General features: G+C 44.0%; 1 protein-coding gene across 1 annotated transcript in view; it reads right to left on the minus strand.

Moving 5' to 3' along the window:
* The window catches only part of LOC137372133 (collagen alpha-2(V) chain-like), a 312,577-nt gene that overhangs the window by 130,970 nt on the left and 160,328 nt on the right, over positions 1 to 21,279 (minus strand). Inside the window, exons 10-17 of the mRNA XM_068035607.1 lie at positions 20,407 to 20,460; positions 20,177 to 20,230; positions 18,648 to 18,701; positions 7,755 to 7,808; positions 7,474 to 7,527; positions 6,610 to 6,654; positions 4,716 to 4,769; positions 1,907 to 1,951 (exon numbers count right to left, since the gene is read on the minus strand). Of these exons, the coding sequence (XP_067891708.1) occupies positions 1,907 to 1,951; positions 4,716 to 4,769; positions 6,610 to 6,654; positions 7,474 to 7,527; positions 7,755 to 7,808; positions 18,648 to 18,701; positions 20,177 to 20,230; positions 20,407 to 20,460 (414 nt within the window). The remainder of the gene's footprint in view (positions 1 to 1,906; positions 1,952 to 4,715; positions 4,770 to 6,609; positions 6,655 to 7,473; positions 7,528 to 7,754; positions 7,809 to 18,647; positions 18,702 to 20,176; positions 20,231 to 20,406; positions 20,461 to 21,279) is intronic.

The raw sequence follows: 21,279 nt of genomic DNA on the forward strand, positions 1-21,279 counted from the left end.
TGAAACAAAGAGATAAAGGACCAAGACTGGAGACATCTGTTGTGCGCACTAAGACTAGAACTGTGTATTCATAAGAGTGTATGATCAATTATCCATTGTGTGACTATATTGTATGGCAAGAACAGTATATAAGTTTGTATCTTTGAGTGTAAAATCAGAGTGCTATCTCGGACTGCCTGAGATGATCTCTCCCTGTGTATGCTTGAATAAACGATCAAAACCGGAGTCTGCTCGTGAAACTGTTGTGGGACAACTCAATCACCACATGAGGAGACTCAGGTACAGATTTTGATTGTTTATTCAAGTGTAAGCAGGGAGTGCTATCTCGGACTGCCCAAGATGGTCTCTCCCTGCGTGCACTTGATTGAAACATATAAGATCCTAAGGGGTCTTGACAGGGTGGATGTGGAAAGGATGTTTCTCCTCGTGGGAGAATCCAGAACTAGGGGGTCACTGTTTAAAAATAAGGGGTCGCCCATTTAAGACAAAGATGAGGAGACATTTTTTTCTGTCAGAGGGTCGTGAGTCTTTGGAATTCTCTTCCTCAAAAGGCGGTGGAAGCAGAGTCTTTGAATATTTTTAAGGCAGAGGTACACAGATTCTTGATAAGCAAGCAGGTGGAAGGTTATCGGGGTAGGTGAATATGTGGAGTAATCAGTTCAACCATGATCTTATTGATTGGCGGAGCAGGCTCGAAGGGCCGAGTGGCCTACTCCTGCTCCTAATTCGTATGTTCATATGTTCATACACTTGAATGAACGATCGAAACCTCTACCTGAGTCTCCTCATATGGTGATTGAGCTGTCCCACAACACCAGAATATGTGCAAATCGAATTAAACTTGTATTTTGTACTGCTTCTTAAACAGAAAGAGGATGATACATTCTGCTACTTTTTGGTTCTTCCGAAAGAGGTGCAGCAGACTAATGTTCAAACATGCTGGGCTGAATTTTATCATGGGCTTTGGGACCGCGATGGGGATCCCAAGCTCACGCATGCCTGCAGCAGGACTGGGCTAGGCAATTTTACCAGAAGCAGCCTCCTAGTTGGCCACCTCCAGGCCCACCATCCAATTAAGGACAGCGGGTGGGCCCCTGATGCTGCCGGCCCAATCAGAGGGACAGCAGTTCTGAAGTCTCAGAAGCTCTGCCGGGAGAGGTGGTGCTGCTGATGCAGTTAGGAAACTTTAGAGGGATGGATAAATATTAGTTAAAATTCTGGATGGCCAAGGATAGAAGACCCATCAATCAGAGGGGAAACCCATCTGGGGCGGATCATGGAGCCACATGGAGCCTCTGGAATTATTAGCCCTCTGGTCTACTGCAGGGTGCCTCTTCTATGAAGCTGGCAGCCTCCCCACATGGTGGGGGCTGCCCCATCCCCAGCAAAATAGCAGCAGTCCTGCTTAATAGCCCTGATAGGGGCCCTAATTATGCTAATCAGCTGCCTGCCTCTGTGGAGTGGGGAGCCAATTGCACCCCAGCCCACCTCCTGCCCGCTGTTAGGAAACTTCCCTGGTGATGGGACTGTGCATCAGGCAACTGTCCCGAAGCAGATCCCTGCTATTTTACTGCCCCCCCTCCCCCCACCGCCTCCTTTCCCGCCACCCAGGGCAGGTAAAGTTCAGCCTACTGAATCAAGGTTCATGCCAACAATTCTAGACATGGCTGGGGTTGTGAATAATGGGGCTGGTATGATCATCAACTTCTGTCTGAAATGGGCATGAAGTGCCTGCCCAAAGCCAATGTAAGCAGGCCCAAAGCATTTTTATTTTAACCAAAGGTTCCTTGATCTACTATGCCATTGGCTTGAAATTAAGGTTTAGAAATCAAAGCTGTTAGAGAGAAAATAATAGCAGAAAAGGCATTATATCTAACTACATGTTGAACAATTAAATGTCACTCACCGTAGAACCAGGCAGACCAGGCGCTCCAATAGCACCATGAGGACCCTGAGGGAATGGAAGAAAATATTTATGAGCTTCCTATGTTTTAAAATATTTTTCTGCAAAGATATATTTTCTACATATCTATCCAAAATGAAACTTTTATGTGTGTACGTACTTCCTGTCTGTGCAAGGTAATTTCCAATTGTCATGTTTTTCTCATATGTTTTGTGTAAATGTTTTACATTACAAATGTTTATAGCCACATATATAATGGGAAATGCTCATTAAAACTTGCAATTTCATGCAATCTGGCAGCTACATCTCTCAACCCTTATGTTTTCTGATTATTTTTTCCTTTTGCTTTTGTTTCTTTGGTCATTGAAATTTCTTCTGTCCAAAATAAAGGCTTGAGCTCTGTGGCCCACGAAGGACCCCCACCAGGAAAATGCCATCCCCCTGGACCCTCCTCCCCCTACACTATACGCTTATCCTCCCATATGCCCCCTCGCCAGGGCCTTCCGGACTGACCCCGCCTCACTTACCTGAGCCTAGGTCCAGGGCCTCTGTAATACTGGCAATGGCCACTGCTCCCAGTGCTGCTGCCGATACTGCTGAGCTGCTGGCCCTGAGCTTGGCCAGCAGCTCCTGGAGGTGGGATCCCCATCTTTAAAAGGGACAGGGATACCAGCGCCGGCCATTAAAGTGCCAGAATAATGCAAGATTGCACTGGGTGGGGGTGGGGGAGGGGGGGGGGTGCTCTGAAAGGCAGAGGTGGGGCTTTCCCTGCCTTTTCGGCTTGACGCTGGGAAGCCCACCGCGACACAAAATTCAGCCCTATATAGGTTAGCCAAAATATAAACAAAAGGATAAAATATAATTTCTGATAGATTTTTTTAATGTAAAAACATATTGGCAAGAGATTAGTAAATTAAAATATCAATGCACCCTGGCTTCAAATTCATTTTCAGAAGCTGGAATTGCAAAAAATCAGGTCAAGTGGTCTAGTGAGATGCAGGACAAAGACAAGAATGCTATAAATATAGCTTTGTCAATTCCTTCCATCTTTTAGATAACATTTTAAAGCAAGGTCCCGTCTGAATGGGAAGACAGTAGGATTCATATTCTGAGAGGATGAGATTTAAAGGTTTAAAGGACCTTATTCATATCAACCTATCTTGTGACCTTCCCACTGTGGAGTGGAGGACTCCAATAGTGTAATAAAAACAAGAAATGCTGGAACCAATAGTGTGTCTTACATACATAGTATAGCTACTGGCAAAATTACAGCCGCTTGCCATGTATATACTCAACCCTTGTGAACAGGGAAATGATCCAAGGTAGTCTGTAGAGAAGCTGGCAAAGGAAGCATCCACTGAACAGGTGCTGAGAAGATCGTTGCTGGCAGCAAAAATGTTTAAATTAACTTTTCTGGCCAGGGCTCTGGAATTTGAGAGAGATTTGCTCTACAACTATTGGATCAGATACACTAACTGAGCAACCTTGATGCGATCAGCAGTAACATGGGAAATTGTACCTGCCAAATTCTTAGTCATAAAACAACTCGAGAAAAGCAGAACCACGAAAATAGTGAAAAAAATCTTTCAAAAGTCAGTTTTTTGGACTTGAATCATAGGAAAGTGAAACATGTATCAACTGCAGTGATGGTGCATCAGGGAATTAAAGTGCTTATTTAGATTTCCTATCGAATTTCAATTGATGGTTTTTATTCATTCATTTCATCTATTTAATAGATGATTCATTTATAGCTCAACATTTTAAATACACGACCATCTCAAATTGATATAGAAGATACTGCATACTTATGAGGGGAAGAGGTTTTTAATGAATGGGTTACACAGGTCATTTACATTTTGCATGTTTCAGTCACAAATATGAGGTAATTCTACCTACATGAAATCTGCTTGGTGTTTTGGGTGATCATTTTTCAGTGCAATTTAATACAACAGCTAAAGGAAGTTAAACACTTACAGCATCAATTTCTGCTGGCTTCTCCTGATTGTCCAATGTAACTTTGGGGGGATGAAACATGGAAAGCGTGGAGAAACAGCATAAGCACCATCTCTGGAATGTCGACAGATCTTCCGCCAAAGTTACAGCAGACAATCGGGAGCATCCCTATGATAATTCAACCCTTCACCCTTAGTAAAGATAAAAGGCTCCCTTGAGATGGCAATGTAGTGTGGTTCGGTTTGGGCTCCTGACACCTGAAAATGGCTGTAATATTCAGGAGTGACACTGTATTCAGAGACTGGTTCACATTGTTAATGTGGTGGAGAATTAAAAAAAAAATTGGGCTGCAGAGATTAACCATAAAGACAGACATAGTGGGAGGTATTTCCCCATAATGTCTGATCCCCCGCCATGATGTTGGACTTACCTGCCATCCACTCTCCTGATGCTTTCCAGCCCAATAGACAGACAGATGGCCCATGAATCTGATTGGCTGTCTAGTAGGAAACCTGTTGAGATAATTTAAAGTGCGTGCTATCTTATGGGAAACCTTTAATTCCAGGTTTCCCATCCACATCTCCTCACCACCTCCCCACCCTACACCGGCTCTCTTCCTTATCGGGTCCAGTGTTTATAATTGTTTGTCTGTTTCATTATGGAAGTATATGGAAACAGGGATTGCCCAGTAGTTTTGACCAAGGATTGAACCTTAACTTCAAATTCTAATAAATTGAAATCTTCAGTATATAGTAGGAAGTACAAAATAAAAGTCTCTTAATTGATTAGAACAACCAAAGGAATTGAAGGTTATAATTTATGTCTAATTATTAAAGGCTGACTTCAATATTGTACTCACTGGAGAGCCTTGAGGTCCGGATCGGCCTCTTTCACCTGAAAGACCTCGTGGACCCTATAAAAAAGATTTACCAACTTAATATCGTCTGTAGTTAAAAACTAGATTGTCAGCAAAAGTAAGCAAAACCAGGGATTTCAAAAATTCAATTCCTCTTATTGTTTGCTTACCTCAGCTGTGATATTTTAGTGGAGACAGTTGCTGGTTTATTTGAGACTCTGTCCTATCAGATTCAGGGAGATTACATATTGTATGCCATCATGTACTACAGTCATCTCAGGCAGCCTCTTCACCAGTGGTTAAGAACAGCATCAGTAGCACTAATGGACAACCTGATTCTGGATGCCTTCCCTCTGACACGTAGCTTGAGTTGAGAACATAGTCAGTCCCTTTTCTTTTATAGAGACAACATTTTTACCAGGATGTTCAGCTTCACAGCTGTTTAGAGCCATTACTAATAGCATGGGCAATGTGGAGTAGAATTCCCGCACAAGGTATTCTGACCTCCTACTTTAGCTCCCACAGAAGGAAACTTCAGAAGGAATCTCAGCAGGAACCCCGGAGAAATGGCAAAAATGGCTCTTTACTGCCGTGTCTCTCAGATTTCCATGCAGTTACCGAGGGAAAAAAGGAGAATTCCCAAGGAATTAGTTGCTGCTGCAGCTTCCGAAACTGCTACTTGCCAACAAGTACAATCATTGTCCATCTGCATTTTGACAGCCATGCACCATTGTTATCAGATCGTTGTAAACATATTTGAAGATGTTATACTCTGACAATAATACACCTTTAAATATCATTTTAAGTGAACTGGAATACTCTACCACTTATTCAGGGGCAGGAAATGTTGCAAGTCATTATGTAAATCAGTGAAATATTCTAAATAAATCACTGTGTCAAATGAACACAAATTATTGAAGTATTTGAAGACTTAGATGAAACTTTCTGTAGAAGCCACTAATTGTAGTATTGGTTTGAGGCCCAGTATACTTCTAAGACTCAGTTGTCCAGCATACATTCTGTCTCAATAGAACCCTGAAATATAATTTCTGGACACTCTGCTAATTTATTACTTATTGCTCTCAGAGTCCTGAATGTATCCCATCAGGTGTAAACACTTTATCCTCCTTTAGCTAACTAGTTTCTCTGTTAATTTTTATTTATTATTATATTTCTCATCTTGCTTTTAATCAACTCAGGATTTACCTCCTTCTGAATATTCTTCTCTCTTGTAAGCACTGCATATAAAGCACCAATTTTCAGTTTCCTCTATCTCACCTTTTGCTCATGTCAGACCCACCTTGTATTTAATAATTCTCTTTGTACTGATATATTTGCAGAACATAGTACCAATTTAAAATATATTTTGAGATTTCTTTGCATTCTACCTCCTTGCTTTTGTTATCCCTATCTTGACCTATTTTCTCATATTCTCTCTCATTTTTATCATACTTATAGGCCCTTTTCTGCGTCTTATTTTGTTTCTAATCTCTTTATTGTATCCAAGAACTTGACATAGCCTCCTTCTTTTTAATGGTATAGATTATTCTGCACCATTGCTAACTTCTTTTTGATAAATACTTCATTGTTGATCTATAGCACTGTGGCTAGGATTTCCTTTCGCTTTAAACAAATCACTCATCAACTTTGTACAATCTGTCCTATTCCAATCTGATGCCCTTTTTTTTAGACTAACTTTTTCTCTTTTTATTTGAACCTGAAATCTTATCAATACTATGGTCATTCACATTTAGGTCATCTACCAGATCTATTTTGTGACCCACAACTAGATCCAAATAAGGGATTGAAGGAAACAAGCAAAAGCTGAGTACTCTTACAAAAAATGAGTTGGGCCTTATGTCAATTAAAACTCCTGCTTATATGGCAGCAAACTTACCATTGAACCTGGAGCCCCCATTGCACCAAGAGAACCCTGGTCACCCTACAACAGGTATAAAAAAAACAGCATCAGATCACAATCCCCTCATTTGATTACTAGCTACTAATTAAATTTAACAAAGTGTAGCTTTCTGCAAATTAATGTAAGGCAATTGAATGGAAAATGTACTATTGTCAAGTAAATCTAGAGCCAAGTACATCCCTATTGAGTATTTTTGACGACATTAAGAAAATAATGACCCATTTACACGTGTTAAAGACCATCAAATTTTACTGCATTAATCAATAAACAAATGAAAAGTGATACAATTCTTGTGTATAATTGGAGAGCAGTTTCAGCACTCATTTACCGACATTAGCCATGACTAGTGAACTTTAGGTTATGCTCCTTAAGTACATTAACACCTAGTGGTTAGAAAGTTGTACTGCAGAACTTTAAGCCATGTTCTGCAAATGTGGCTTCAAGGACACTGCCTTCAGAATTACTGTGGGATACCAATGCACAATGCGTTTGAAATTATTTTCAGCTAATGCAACAAATTAATAACTCTGTTAAAATATTTTCTTCTTCTCTTTGGGCCTCCTTATCTCGAGAGACAATGGATACGCGCCTGGAGGTGGTCAGTGGTTTGTGAAGCAGCGCCTGGAGTGGCTGTAAAGGCCAATTCTAGAGTGACAGGCTCTTCCACAGGTGCTGCAGAGAAATTTGTTTGTCGGGGCTGTTGCACAGTTGGCTCTCCCCTTGCGCCTCTGTCTATGTCAAATCTGTTGGCCTTGCATTTGTTGGTATCCTGCATTGTAATTTCAGGTGACAGTGTGTAGTTCAGCCATGTTAACTAATGTTTCATCATTAAATTGTCACCTTCTGGCCAGGAGCTCCAATTTCACCTTTACGTCCTTTCAAGCCAATGTATCCCTGTGACAGACAATTTTAAAAAGATCATCAGTTAAAGCCTTTCCATCAAATATTTATTTATGACAGGAACAGTAGTTTGAATAAATGTTAATGAAATATAAGTCAGTTCTCATACAATGGGCAGTTAAGTTAACCTATTGTAACATATCAAAACATGCTTATTAGCCATGCCAATAAATGTATTAATGTAATGTGACTGAAATTGAGTTAGTTTTATGCTGACTTACCCTCAAACCCTTGATACCAGGAAAACCAGGAGCACCTGGGAAACCTCGGGAACCCTGAAAGCATAGCAACATATTAATATCACTGCTTGCTTAGTTGGGCTGCTCAGTTTGTTTATTTACGTTGAATATTCAAGACGGAGAAATGATACTATTGAAGATATAGGGCTGAATTTTACTCGGGCGGTGCGCTCGAAATGACCATCAATTGATTTCTCAAATACCCGAATTTTCCCCCCGCAATCTTCTAATATTTGGCCTCTAACTCCTTCCCACCATTCACACAACATTTGTTTTCCCTGCTCCTCCACCCCTCCCGCCTGAAATTTTTATTACTCCCCCTCCCCACCAGGTTCTCGCCTCCAAACTCCGAGCAGAGTTCCGAAGGCACACAAAGGCCGAACGGAGACCATTAAATGGGCATGGGATGGCAGGTAAGTTATTTTGAATCTATTTATTGGCAATCTGCATATGGAGATGAAGGGCCCACCGCCAGGCAGCAGGGGGGCTGCACCGAGGTCTCCCTGCTTCTGGTAATATGCGGTGGGCCCTTCTCAATGTCGCGGGTTGAGGCGGGCCTCTCCCCGCAGCATTTTACCAGCCCCTGTGTCGCGACCCATGGTGTCGAGGGGCCAGTAAAATTCAGCCCATCGTCTGGACTCATGTCTACCTTGGAAAGAATAACAATTTTCATGACCAAAATGCTTCACAGCCAATTCATGACTATTGTAGTATAGTACCTGTTATGGTATAGGGATATTAGCAGCTAATTTGGGCACTGCAAGGTCCCACAACCAACTGTGAAATAAATGACTAAATAATCAAGTTTAGTGATGATGACTGAGGGATAAATATTGCCCAGGACAACAAAAAAATACTGGAGTTATGGGATCTTTTACATCTGCCTGAGAGTGCAGATCGGGCCGTAGCTCAATGTTTCATCTAAGGAACGGCATCCCCAACAGTACAGCACTCCATCAGTACTGTATTGAAGTGTCAGCCCAGATTTTTGAAAAGACAGGAAGCTAGGAAAAGGTGGTGGAGGAGCTCTGCTAATTAAGGATGTCATTAGTACAGTAGTGAGAGATGACCTTAGCTCAAAAGAGCAAGGTGTGGAATCAGTTTGGGTAGAGATAAGAAATAGGAAAGGTAAGAGGTCACTTGTGGGAGTAGTTTATAGGTCCCCAAACACTTGCTATACTGTAGGACAAAATATAAAGGAAGAAATAAATTTGGTGTGTTTGTTTTTATTCTTTCATGGGATGTGGGTGTCATTTGTTGCCCATCTGTCGTTGCCCTGGGCAACTGTGTGGCTTGCCGGGCCATTTCAGAGGGCAGTTAAGAGTCAACCACATTGCTGTGCATCTGGAGACCAATGTAGGCCAGACCAGGTAAGGACAGCAGGTTTCCTTCCCTAAAGGACAGTAGTGAACGAGATGGATTTTAACAACAATTGCTGATAGTTTTGTGATACCATTATTGAGACTAGCTTTCAATTCCAGATTTTAAAAATTAATTAATTGAATTTAAATTCCACCAGCTGCCTTTGTGGGATTTGAATGTTCCCCCAGGACATTAGCCTAGGCCTCTGGATTACTAGTATAATTACATTGCCACTGTGCCACCATCTTCGCATAAGAATGGTACCGCAATAGTTATGGATGAATTTAATCTACAGGTAGATTGGGCGAATCGGATTGGCAAAGGTAGCCTGGAAAATGAGTTCATAGAGTGTATTCTGGACAATTTCTTAGAGCAGTATGTTCTACAGCCAACTAGGGAGAAGGCTATTCTAGACCTGGTAATGCACAATGAGACAGGATTAGTCAATAACCTCATGGTAAAGGAGCCTCTAGGCGACAGCGATCATAACATGATAGAATTTCACATTCAGTTTGAAGGGGAGAAGAGTGGGTCTAAGACTAGTGTTTTAAGCCTAAATACAGCTAATTGCAAGGGTATGAAGGCAGAGAGAGCGAAAGTGAACTAGGGAACTAGGTTAAAAGATAGGAAAATAGAAATGTAGTGGCAGACCTTTAAGGAGATACTCTCAGCAAAGATTTATCCCAGTGAGAAAGAAAGATTCTTTGAGAAGGATACATCATCTGTGGCTAAATAAGGAAGTTAAAGATAGTATCAAATTGAAAGAAACTCTATACAAATCTGCAAAAATTAGTTGTAGGTCAGAAGATTGGACAGATTTTAAGAGCCAACAAAGAATGACTAAAAAATGATTGAAAGGGAGAAAGTAGAGTGTGAGTGAAAATTAGCTAGTAATATAAAAACAGATAGTAAGAATTTCTACAAGTATTTAAGTAGGCAAATAATAACTAAAGCTAGTGTTGGTCCTCTAGCGAGTGAGTCTGAGTAATTGATGAAGCAAAATAAGGAAATGCCGGAGGCATTGAACAGGTATTTTGTGTCTGTTTTCACTGTAGAAAACTTAGACATCTGCCAGAGATATTTGAAAATTAAGAGGTGAAAGGGAAGGAAGAACTTAAAACAATCACTATCACCAGGGAAAAGGTGCTAGGAAAAATATTAGGCCTAAAGGCTGACAAGTTCCCAGGACCAGACAGCCTGCATCCTAGGGTCTTAAAAGATGTGGCTGCAGAGATAGTAGAGGCTTTGGTTATAATCTTCTAAAATTCATTAAATTATGGAAGGGTCTCAGCGGACTGGAAAATAGCAGATGTAACACTTTTCAGAAACAGACAGAAAGCAGGAAACTATAGGCCAGTTAGCCTGACATATTTCATAGGGAAATTGCTAGAATCCATTATTAAAGAGGTCATAGCAGGATTCATATAAAATCATAATCAGATCAGACAGAGTCAACATGGTTTTGTGAAAGGGAAATCAGGTTTAATTAATTTATTAGAGTTCTTCAAGAAAGTAACAAGCAAGGCGGATAAAGGGGAACCCATAGATGTGGTGTATTTGGATTTCCAAAAAGTATTTGATAAGGTACCACATCAAAGGTTACTACACATGATGTGTGCATGTGGCGTAGGGGGTAACATATTAGCATGGATAAAGGACTGGTTAGCTAACAGGAAGCAGAGAGTAGAGATAAATAGGTCTTTTTCAGGTTGGCAAGCTGTAACTAGTGGAGTGCCACAGGGATCAGTCTTGGGGCCTCAACTATTTACAATCTATATCAATGACTTGGATGAAGGGACTGAATGTATGGTAGCTAAATTTGCTGATGACACCAAGATAGGAAGTAAAGTAAGTTGTCAAGAGAAGGTAAAGGGTTTACAAAAGGATATAGATAGGTTAAGTGAGTGGGAAAAAATTTGGCAGATGGCGTATAATATGGGAAAATGAGAACTTGTCCACTTTGGCAGGAAGAATAGAAAAGCTGTATACTATTTAAATGGAGAGAGATTGCAGAACTCTGCAGTTCAGAGGGATCTGAGTGTCCTGGTACATGAATCACAAAAAGTTAGTATGCAGGTACAGCAAGTGATTAGAAAGGCAAATGGGATGTTGCCAATTATTGCAAGGGGGAATCAAGTATAAATGTACAGAAATTTTATTGCAGCTGTACAGGACCTTGGTGACACCAGAACTGGAGTATAGTGTACAGTTTTGGTCTCCTTATTTGAAAAAGGATATAATTGCATTAGAAGCAGTTCAGAGAAGGTTCACCTGACAATTCCAGGCTTACCTTATGAAAAAAGGTCAAACAGGTTTGGCCTATAACCCTTGGAGTTAGAAGAATGAAAGGTGATTTTTTTGAAACATAAGATCCTGAGTAGACTTAATAGAGAGTGGATATTGGGAGCATGTTTCCTCTTGTGGGGGAGACTAGAACTAGAGGACACAGTTTAAGAACAACAGGTCTCTCTTTTAAGATGGAGATGAGGAGAACTGTTTTCTCTCAAAGGGTTGTTAGTCTGTGGAATTCTCTTCCCCAGAAAGCGGTGAATCCATTAAAGGCTGAGTTAGATAGATTTTTGATAGACAAGAGAGTCAACGGTTATGGGGGGCAGACAGGAAAGTGGAGTTGAGACCACAACCAGATCAGCCACAATCTTATCGGATGGCAGAGCAAGCTCAAAGGGCCAAATGGCCTATTTCTGCTTTTAAGTCCTATGTTCCTATTATGTGCTCAAGTATCAGGAGTGGGGCTCGAACCCACAACCTTCTGATTCAGAGATAAATGTGCTACCATTGCGTCAAGGCTGGATCCAATTTGATTAATGCCATAGAAATTTCTATTATTGAATTACACCATCTCACATACCTTGTGCTTAGCTATCCATTAGTACATCGAATTATCTGGGCAAAGAAATGTTGGGCAGGATTTATCTTTGGCCTTCTAACCCTGCCTTGAGGCTCAAATTGAGGTCAGAAACCTGCACTGTGTGGGAAACAGTCACTCATTGTGATTTTCCCCGGCACAGCCAATTAATTGCCAGAGGGTAAGCTTGCCATTCAGTTAAGAATGATGGGCGGGCTCTCGAAGCTGGAGGGCCAATCAGAGATCTTCCAGCTTGAAAGCAGCAGCTGGATGCAATGGAAGGTAAGTGAGGGACAGTCTGCTTCAAATTGGAGGCACTCTCTCTTTAACTTTTTAAAAGTTTAAATAAAAAATCGTTTTTGCAGCCAGGCCAGCACCGGAAGGTTGCAGGGAGCCCCTCTACAGACTGCCCAGGCAGGCAGGGAGAGCCTCTAGGCCTGTCTGGAACACTGGCCCCGGGTCTGCCACTGGGAGGCTGTCTCCAGGCAGTTAAACTGGCCCATGCTGCTGGAGGCTGACATGAAAATCCCAATCAGTTTCCTGTTATTGGCCTTAATAGGCCATTAATTACTTTAATCAGATACCCGTCGCATGTGGGCAGGTAGCCCAGCCGCCCCCATCTTGCCTCGGGGAAAATGGCCTGGGGGTGGAATGGAGCTGGGGAACCAGCACACAGGCCAGAGATGTTATTTTTAGTGCCCGCATTTCCCGTTCTCGGCCCCAGTGGGGTCTAAAAATCAGGCCCGTTAGCTCTGTTCAAGATACCTGTGGCTTTTTGAAAAAGTTACCAAGAAAATATTGTAATCAATGTTAATGAATCTTGAAGTACAATAATTACTTCTTCAAGGAAGTCACAAGTTGTCTAAGCTGGGTTGTAGGTTTATTTTTATTTTTTCATGAAGTGTGGGCGTCACTGGCAAGGCCAGCATTTATTACCAATCTCTAATTGCCCTTGAGAAGGTGGTGGAGGCCTGCTTTCTTGAATACAATTGAGTGGCTTGTGAGGTCAGTTCAGAGGGCAGTTAAAGGCCAACCACAGGTCTGGAGTCACATGTGGGCCAGGCCAGGTAAGAATAATAGGCAGGATTTTCCCAATTGAGAGGAAGTCCTGAAGCCAAAGTCAAATTCAGGTCATACGGCCACATAGGCAGTGTCAGGTCATCCTCAGGCATTTTCCTCTCTGCAGCCAATTAAAGCCTGGCGGGTGGGGGAGCCCACCAATAACAGGTGGTGGGCAGGAGGATGTTCCAGCATGTCAAAGGAAGGTGCCATATTTAAAGGGCAGTCAGCAGCCTTCATACAGGCTGTACACATAAAGGCCATTGGAAGGAGTGCTGAACAGGGAGGCTGTGCAGGAATGGCTAGACTCAGATGAAGTATGGCTCCAAGGTTTAGTGACGCCTCCCTGGAGGTACTCCTGCAGTCGGCGAGGGAATGGAGAGAAGTGCTTTTCCCAGCGGACTAGAGGAGAAGGCCAACAAACCTCACGAAGCAGGCATGGTGGAGGTGGCTGAGGAAGTCAGCAGCCATGGGGTGGTCACACGAATATGGGTGCAGTGCTGGAAGAGATTCAATGACCCGATACAGTCTGTCAAGGTGAGTGGCATTCATAATAGTAAGCTCACAGCGCTGCATGTCATAAATGGTACGCATGAGCTGTGAGGCAAGGTGGCCATCCCATGCATCGGGCACGAGCAGGGACCAGCGTTCACAGTAAGATGCAGAGCAGCCTCACACTGGAGGCTCATGGTCAGACTGAGGTAATTGTTGCATTGCCAAGATTGAATGGCTGTTTGTGGCAGGCTTCTCAGTAGCGCAATGCTGGACATGGAAACTGTCACAGGCTGATGAATGCAGCTAGGCTCTGAGACAAGAGTGACATTGTGTATGCACGTGCTTGCAGGAGAAAGAGGCTCACAAGACTTGGAAGTGGAGAATAACGGGAGGTGGTGGGCCATTCATAGTTGTAGTGACGCCGATGGAGGAAGAGGCAATAGAACTAGGCAGAGCAGGGAAGCCTGTCACTGAGGGCAAGGCAGGTGTGGGGAGAGTAAATAATGCAATGGATATGGGCACCAAACATTCTGACGAGTACTAACTATGGCACGCCTGTGGGCCTTAATGAACACAGGCAGCTCCAGATCAAGATCAGGCAGCATGAGTTGGTTGAAAGTGCAATGTGCTAATATCACTTTTGTCTTTCCCACAGTTCCAGGAGCAGATAAGGGACCAACAATGGCTCTGGAACTAAATGAGACCTCAGAGGGGGATCTGCCATCTGAGAAAACACCATCACATCAGTCTTGTGCACGCTCCACCAGCACAGACACTCTCAAGTCAGTTGGCATTGATGCACAGTTAGAAAGGGTGGCACCAGCTGGTGAACACAGCACAGACACACATGAGCAGGTAACGAAGGCAGTGACAGGAGGGCCACTCCCCATCAGAAGACTGCTCAGCTTCACACAGATGTCAAGCTTTAGGAGTCATCATCAAAACAGCAGATGTTGCAGCAGCAGCATGAAATGTGTGTACTTCTGTCAGAGATCCCAGAGGCTGTTCACTCCCATGTGCATATGATGGAAAAGTCAATCCATGCCATGAGTGGCACTATGTCTCTGGCGAATAAGCACATGGGTCTCCGCCATTGACAGAGTGTCAACCCTCATGGAGAGCCAAATGCAGCATACCACCCAGTACATGCAGGAGGTGTGAGCCAGCCATGTGCTGTGTTGAGCAATGGGGAGACGAGATGGACCCATGATGCCTGGACCCATTGCCAGGTTCAACCACTCTAGGTAAGCAGGGTAGGGCAGTTGGGCCTTTAAAAGGTGGAGTAGCAGCTGTCTGAAGATGATGGGGCTCTTTTCAAGGTGCTCCTTGCATTGACGGCTAATATGAACATTAGACACATTTTTTTTGATATTCATTCAGGGGATGTGGGCATCACTTGCTAGGCCAGCATTTATTGCCATCCCTAATTGCCCTTGAGAAGGTGGTGGTGAGTTGCCTTCTTGAACTGCTGCAGTACTTGGGGTTTAGGTACACCCACAATGCTGTTAGGAAGGGAGTTCCAGGATTTTGATCCAGCCACAGTGAAGGAACGGCGATATAGTTCCATGTCAGGATGGTGTGTGGCTTGGAGAGGAACTTGTAGGTGGTGGTGTTCCCATGCATTTGCTGCCCTTGTTCTTCTAGGTGGTAGAGGTTGTGGGTTTGCTGTCAAAGGAACCTTGGTGGGTTGCTGCAGTGCATCTTGTATATGGTACACACTGTTGCCATTGTGCGTCAGTGGTGGAGGGAGTGAATGTTGAAGGTGGTGGATGGGGTGCCAGTCAAGCAGGCTGCTTTGTCCTGGATGGTGTCGAGCTTCTTGAGTGTTGTTGGAGCTGCACCCATCCAGGCAAGTGGAGAGTATTCCATCACACGCCTGACTTGTGCCTTGTAGATAGTGGACAGGCTTTGGGGAGTCAGGAGGTGAGTTACTCGCTGCAGAATTCCCAGCCTCTGACCTGCTCCTGTAGCCACGGTATTTATGTAGCTGGTCCAGTTCAGTTTCTGGTCAATGGTAACCCCCAGGATGTTGATAGTGGGAGATTCAGTGATGGTAATGCCATTGAACGTTAAGAGGAAATTATTAGATTCTCTCTTGTTGGAGGTGGTCATTGCCTTGTGTGGCCATTTGATAGCGACATAAAAGTTTAATGAAGCTCCAATGACAGAGGCAGCCTCTACACAGATGCAGTTGCCCCCCTCCCTCCATGTGCCGGGCACCTATAGGGCTCAGGCACCCAGAGGCGTCCACCATGGCCATCTCAGGCACTGGAGCAGAAAAGCAGCAACCTGCCTCCACATCAACTGTAGGTTCCAGGAGAGCACAACGGAGGAGCACCCGGAAGCATTTGTCTAAATCCACCGAGTAGCACTTGGGGTCTCACTGGTTGATAGTTTTTTGCTGAATACAAAAGCATTAGATGTATGTGCCAATTTAAAGTTTTTGTGATGCATTATGTAACATCTCTTATGGTCATTTCTGCACTTGTGGACCATCACCAGATGTTAAGTGCTGAAGATGGAGAACATGAAAAGGTGTGCACAGAATGAGGGCAATGGTGAATGTATCCCTTGGAATAAAGTAATGACAAGGCTACTGAGATGGTAAGGCCATTTAATGAAAGGTCACCAAGACGACCTCATAGAGAAGACTGAATCATCTCCAGGGGCATTTAACGGTCTCTCAGAAAAAACATGTGCTTATGAGTGAGTCACATGTTTCCATGTCATGCAAGTCAATGTCCGTTGAGCGTGGAGTCGTGGGTGCAGTTCCATTCGTCACCCGGCCACGACAGCCACCGCTAACTCTTCCGGCTTGAAGGAGGATGCAGCCGGCTTGAAGGAGGATGCAGCGCGCTCAATGTGGTTGCCATTCTGCAATGCCACTCCCTTCTGGACTGCAGGTTGTGCAGAGCATGGTGCACCACCATGATACGTGGGACCCTTGATGAGGTGATGAGGCATATTGCAGGTCTCCCCTTAATCTATCCAGGCATCTGAACCTCATTTCAGAAGGCCTATGACCTATTCAATGGTGTCACTTGTGGTCACAAGGCAATGGTTGTATGTGTCCTCTGCCTCGATGTTGGGGTTCCACACAGGTGCAAGAAGTCATATCTTTACTGCATACTCCTTGTCACCCAGAATCCATCCACACAGGCATACGGGAGACCTAAAGAGCTGAGGCACCTGGGACTGTTGAAGGATTTATGAGTCATGGCAGCTTCCCAAGAACCATGCACACACCTGCAGGATCCTTTTGCAATGGTCGCACACTAATTGAATATTCAGCAAGTGGAAACCCTTCGTATTGACAAAGGCCTCTGGTTGCATGTGTGCAGTCGATTAACCCCTGTATGTAGGGAATGCAGCAATGGCTCCGAATCCTATCACCCTTTCGGCCTGTCTGGCCTTATGCATAGCCCTGCCCTCTGGTACATGGCATGTGTTACAAGCTTGATGGAGGGATGGGCTGCTGCCTGTCTCCAGAAGATCTCTGGAACGGTCCTGAGGCATAGAAGTTGATTGCCATGGTCACCTTCACCACCACAGGCTACGGATGGCCACCACATCCTATTGGTCTCAACCCCTCCTCCAGCATTCCGCACAGCTCTAATACCATCTGCCTCGACAGACACAGTCTTCGGAGCCACTGGTACATCGACATCTGCATGAAGCAGAGCCCCTAAACTGGATTTTCAGACCCGTTCCAAATCAGAAACGGAGGCGGTGGGGGGGCCCGAAAATAACGGCGGTGAGCAGCATGTCAGTTACAGGATGTCATTCCCGGCACTGGCAATGTTCACCAGGGCAGGGGGAGAGTGGGACAGGAATCCCTCTCCCCTTCCAGGTGAGGTTAATTAAATTATTTAAAAAGCTCATTAAGAGCTTGTTGGAGGGGGAGGGTGGAATATTTAAAGGGGCGCATGGGTTTCGGGATCTGTCAGTTTCTGGTCAGCTAAAGGGAGATGAGTACAGCCCCAGGGCATCACCCTGGCCCCATAAGAGAGTCAGCAGGGCAAAGGGGGACTTGACACTTTGTAAGAAGTCAGCCTTCATGCTGTACAGGTGGCAAGGGGAGCTGATACTCAGTACCCAGGCATTGAACAGTGTTGGCAGCTCCACTGGCATCACAGGGGTGCAGGAGTAGGGGGCAAGGCTGACAATTACAATTGGTCAGCCACCTGCCCAGGCAATGGGGGTACGACTCTCAGATTATGGGCCCAGTGGCAATGAGGGGCAACACCGTCTGCAGGAAAGGCAGATCCCTAAGCAACAGAAGGGCATGGGAGAGAAAAGAGGGGCAGGATGGCAACAGAGGCTATACTCTCTACCGCCAAAGATGGAGCTACCTCCAGCTCACCGAGACCCAGTGCTGCAGGAGACTGCGACTCTCCAGGCAAATGGTCACAGACATCCATTCCTCACCAAAGATCTCTCACCTGCCTGTTTCACAACACAGCTGAACCCAGTGACTGCCACCTCCAGCCAACATTCACCTGCCACTGAGCTCTCACCTCCTCTTAGCAGGTGAGCCATTGACACTCACTGGAACCCACATGCCCAGAAAAAATTTAAAATGCACTTCAAAATTGTTCTCAGTCGGCTGCTTAATATCCTGAATTGCATGCCCACCGCCACCTTGCACGTTCCTGATTCCGCTGCCTGACCACCCCTATCAAAGTAACAGTGTACATCCAGGGTCAAGGCACAACACTGCTGTTTATCTTTGCAACCTCATGAAATACATAGGCTGTGATTATTGCATGACTGCAGATATTACTCGTATCAACTTTTAAGAATGAAGGTATCCGCATATGCCACCATTCCAATGCATCCTTTCATCAGAACAAATTCCTTATGTTGGTCACATATCTTTTAGTTGTTTCTCCACTTCAAGGGTTTTTATTTTTAAGAAATGGAAATGAACCCTATTGACGAGATCTATGAAATTCAAAGTTATGAAGCCTATTTTCCAATTAAATCTAATAAATATCAGGCATATAATTCAAATTATTTTGCAGTTATCGGATCTCAGTAACCAATACAGTATTACTACATTTTGAATCTAGTCCTGTGAGAAGCCACTTTACCTGCTGTCCTCGAAATCCAGGCTCACCAGTGCGTCCAGCCTTTCCAGCTTCACCCTTTGGAAAGAAAAGAAATTCAGTCCATGGATCAATATCATCTTCACCTAAGTGTAGTTAATGGGGTGGAGAGTGTGGGGTTGGGCATGTGGGGGTGGCTTCACTGATTTTATTGGCTTTAGAATAAAAACAGTCCATGGAGCCAATCCATCCCTCCAATCTAATCTTCTAGGTGATTCCTCAGGCTGAGCCGAGGTCCTGAAGCTGGCCCAAACCGGTAAGGGGAACTCCACCTCAGATGTTTGGGGGACCCCTGACTGCATTTCAAGGTGCGCAAGCTATTAACTGTCCGGTGCCAGGATCCCTATCCCGTTAAGGATGGGGATCTCACCTCCAAGAGCTGCCAGTCAATCAGAGGACTGGCAGCTCAGCTGTCTCAGCAGCGCCACCAGGAGTGGTGGAACTGCAGCAGGCCCCTGACCAGGAGCAGCCATGGAACCTCAGAGAGGAGGTAAGTGGGGACGGACTCATGGAGGGGTGGGTGTTGGTTTGTTGAGGGCAGTGGGAGTGGGTAGTGGCACAGGGGCAGCCTTTGCCACCAAGGGGCCCTCCATGGGCCACAGATTGCCCTGACAGGAGAGTAACCTCCCACCAGCCCACACGGAAGCCACCTGGAATTACTGGTTGGCCTCTGCACATGGCAGAAGGCACCACTGCTACTGGTAAAATGGCAACAGTGGTGGGAAGAGGCCCCTAAGTGGTCATTAATTGGCACTTAAGGGCCTTAATTGGCCTCCGGGTGGAAAGGCCGTCCTCGACCTTCCCCACCCCAGACTAAATTCATCGGAAAGGCAATGGGCACTCCACCCCCACCTTCCCTCACAATTTTATGGCCCCCCACACCCCATTTCCCTGCAACCCTGCCCATCCCTAAGGGACTGATAAAATTCAGCCCCTTATATAGGCAATGAAGGTGAATTTTCACGCAGGAGGGAACCTCATAATCATCCACAGGAACTTGGATGGTAGAAACATAGAAAACTGGGAAAAATGATGGAAACCCAGACTGCATTTACTTCATTTTTCCAGGGTTTCTGTGCTCCTCCACCAATATTATGTGGACAATCTGGAGAATCTCTGTTGAAATTCATCCCCTGTGTTTTCAATTCTGGTAGTCTGCAAACAAGATTCAGCTGGTTCAAAAATAACATTTATCTTGGTATACATCACGTACATTAGGAAGGGTGCTTTAAAGTACCACAAAACTTTTCTTGTTTAGCAGTGCCTAATTGCTCCTCGGCTTTTATTTAGCTCCTTTGTGTTTTTTAAAAAATATCCTTAATTTTAGCTCTTTCAGCCTTGTTCACAATCATGACATGTGAAGAAGTACGAATTGTTCATTGCAACTGGGGAATGGTACACAAGCTAGAACAAAGAGATTGGCCCCTTATGTGGATTTTTTTCTTGCAAGCATTTATTGGTAAAGGGTGTTCATAAGAAATTAAATAAATGCATTTTAAAAACAAAATACTCACATCTTCACCGGGTTTTCCAAGTGGCCCCTCAGGACCACGGTTACCAGCTGGGCCCTACCATTTAACGGAAAAGAAAACCGTTATCCGCTGTATTGGAAGACAGCTGGGTGCACTTAAAAAGGAATCTGAAGTACTTAGAATAATATAATTTTGGTTACTCATAATGTTAGTGGTTTCAAAGGTCTCTTAGTGCACAATACTCTTTTTAATGATAATGTTTAAAGGCTTACCATTGGTCCCAAGTCACCAGGCTCTCCAGGAGGGCCAGACATTCCTTTAGGGCCCTAATTGTACACGAGGGGAAAAAAAGCATATTTACAAGGTTGATATATGTGTTAGAATTACTGAACATGATTACATTCAAATCACAGTGTAACATAAGTGAATAAAATTCTGTCTTCATGCAATCATAATATGGAATTTGCAGCAGAGAAGAAGGCGACTGCATCTATGCCAGTGACAGTACTCCAGTTGAAGCTTTGTACTCAAATCCTATTTTCCCACCATTTTCCTGTATCTTTCTTTCTTTTCAAATATTTATCCAGTTCCACTTAAATAAGTCTCTCATATAATGAAAACAAGAAATGCTGGAAATACTCAGCAGGTCTGGCAGCATCTGTGGAGAGAGAAGCAGATTTAACATTTCAGGTCAGTGACCCTTCTTCGGAACTGGCAAATATTAGAAATGTCAAAGGTTATAAGCAAGTAAAGCGAGGGTGGGGCAAGAGATAACAAAGGAGAAGGTGTAGATTGGACAAGGCCACAGATTAGCTGACCAGAAGGTCATGGAGCAAAGGCAAACAATATGTTAATGGTGTATTGAAAGGCAAAGCAGTAGTACAGATAGGGTGTTAACGGACTGAATATTGAACAGCAGCAAGTACAAACATGAAAAAAAACCAGTGGGTAAGCAAACTGAACAAACTAAGATGAAATAAAATAAACATACAAAAAAAATGTAAAAAATGTAAAAAAAAGAAAAAAATAACTAAAAATAAAAGTAAAATGGTCTGAAATTATTGAACTCAATGTTCAGTCCGGCAGGCTGTAGTGTGCCTAATCGGTAAATAAGATGCTGTTCCTCGAGCTTGCGTTGATGTTCA

Source organism: Heterodontus francisci, chromosome 7 (assembly GCF_036365525.1).
Source record: "Heterodontus francisci isolate sHetFra1 chromosome 7, sHetFra1.hap1, whole genome shotgun sequence".
NCBI classification, from domain to species: domain Eukaryota; kingdom Metazoa; phylum Chordata; class Chondrichthyes; order Heterodontiformes; family Heterodontidae; genus Heterodontus; species Heterodontus francisci.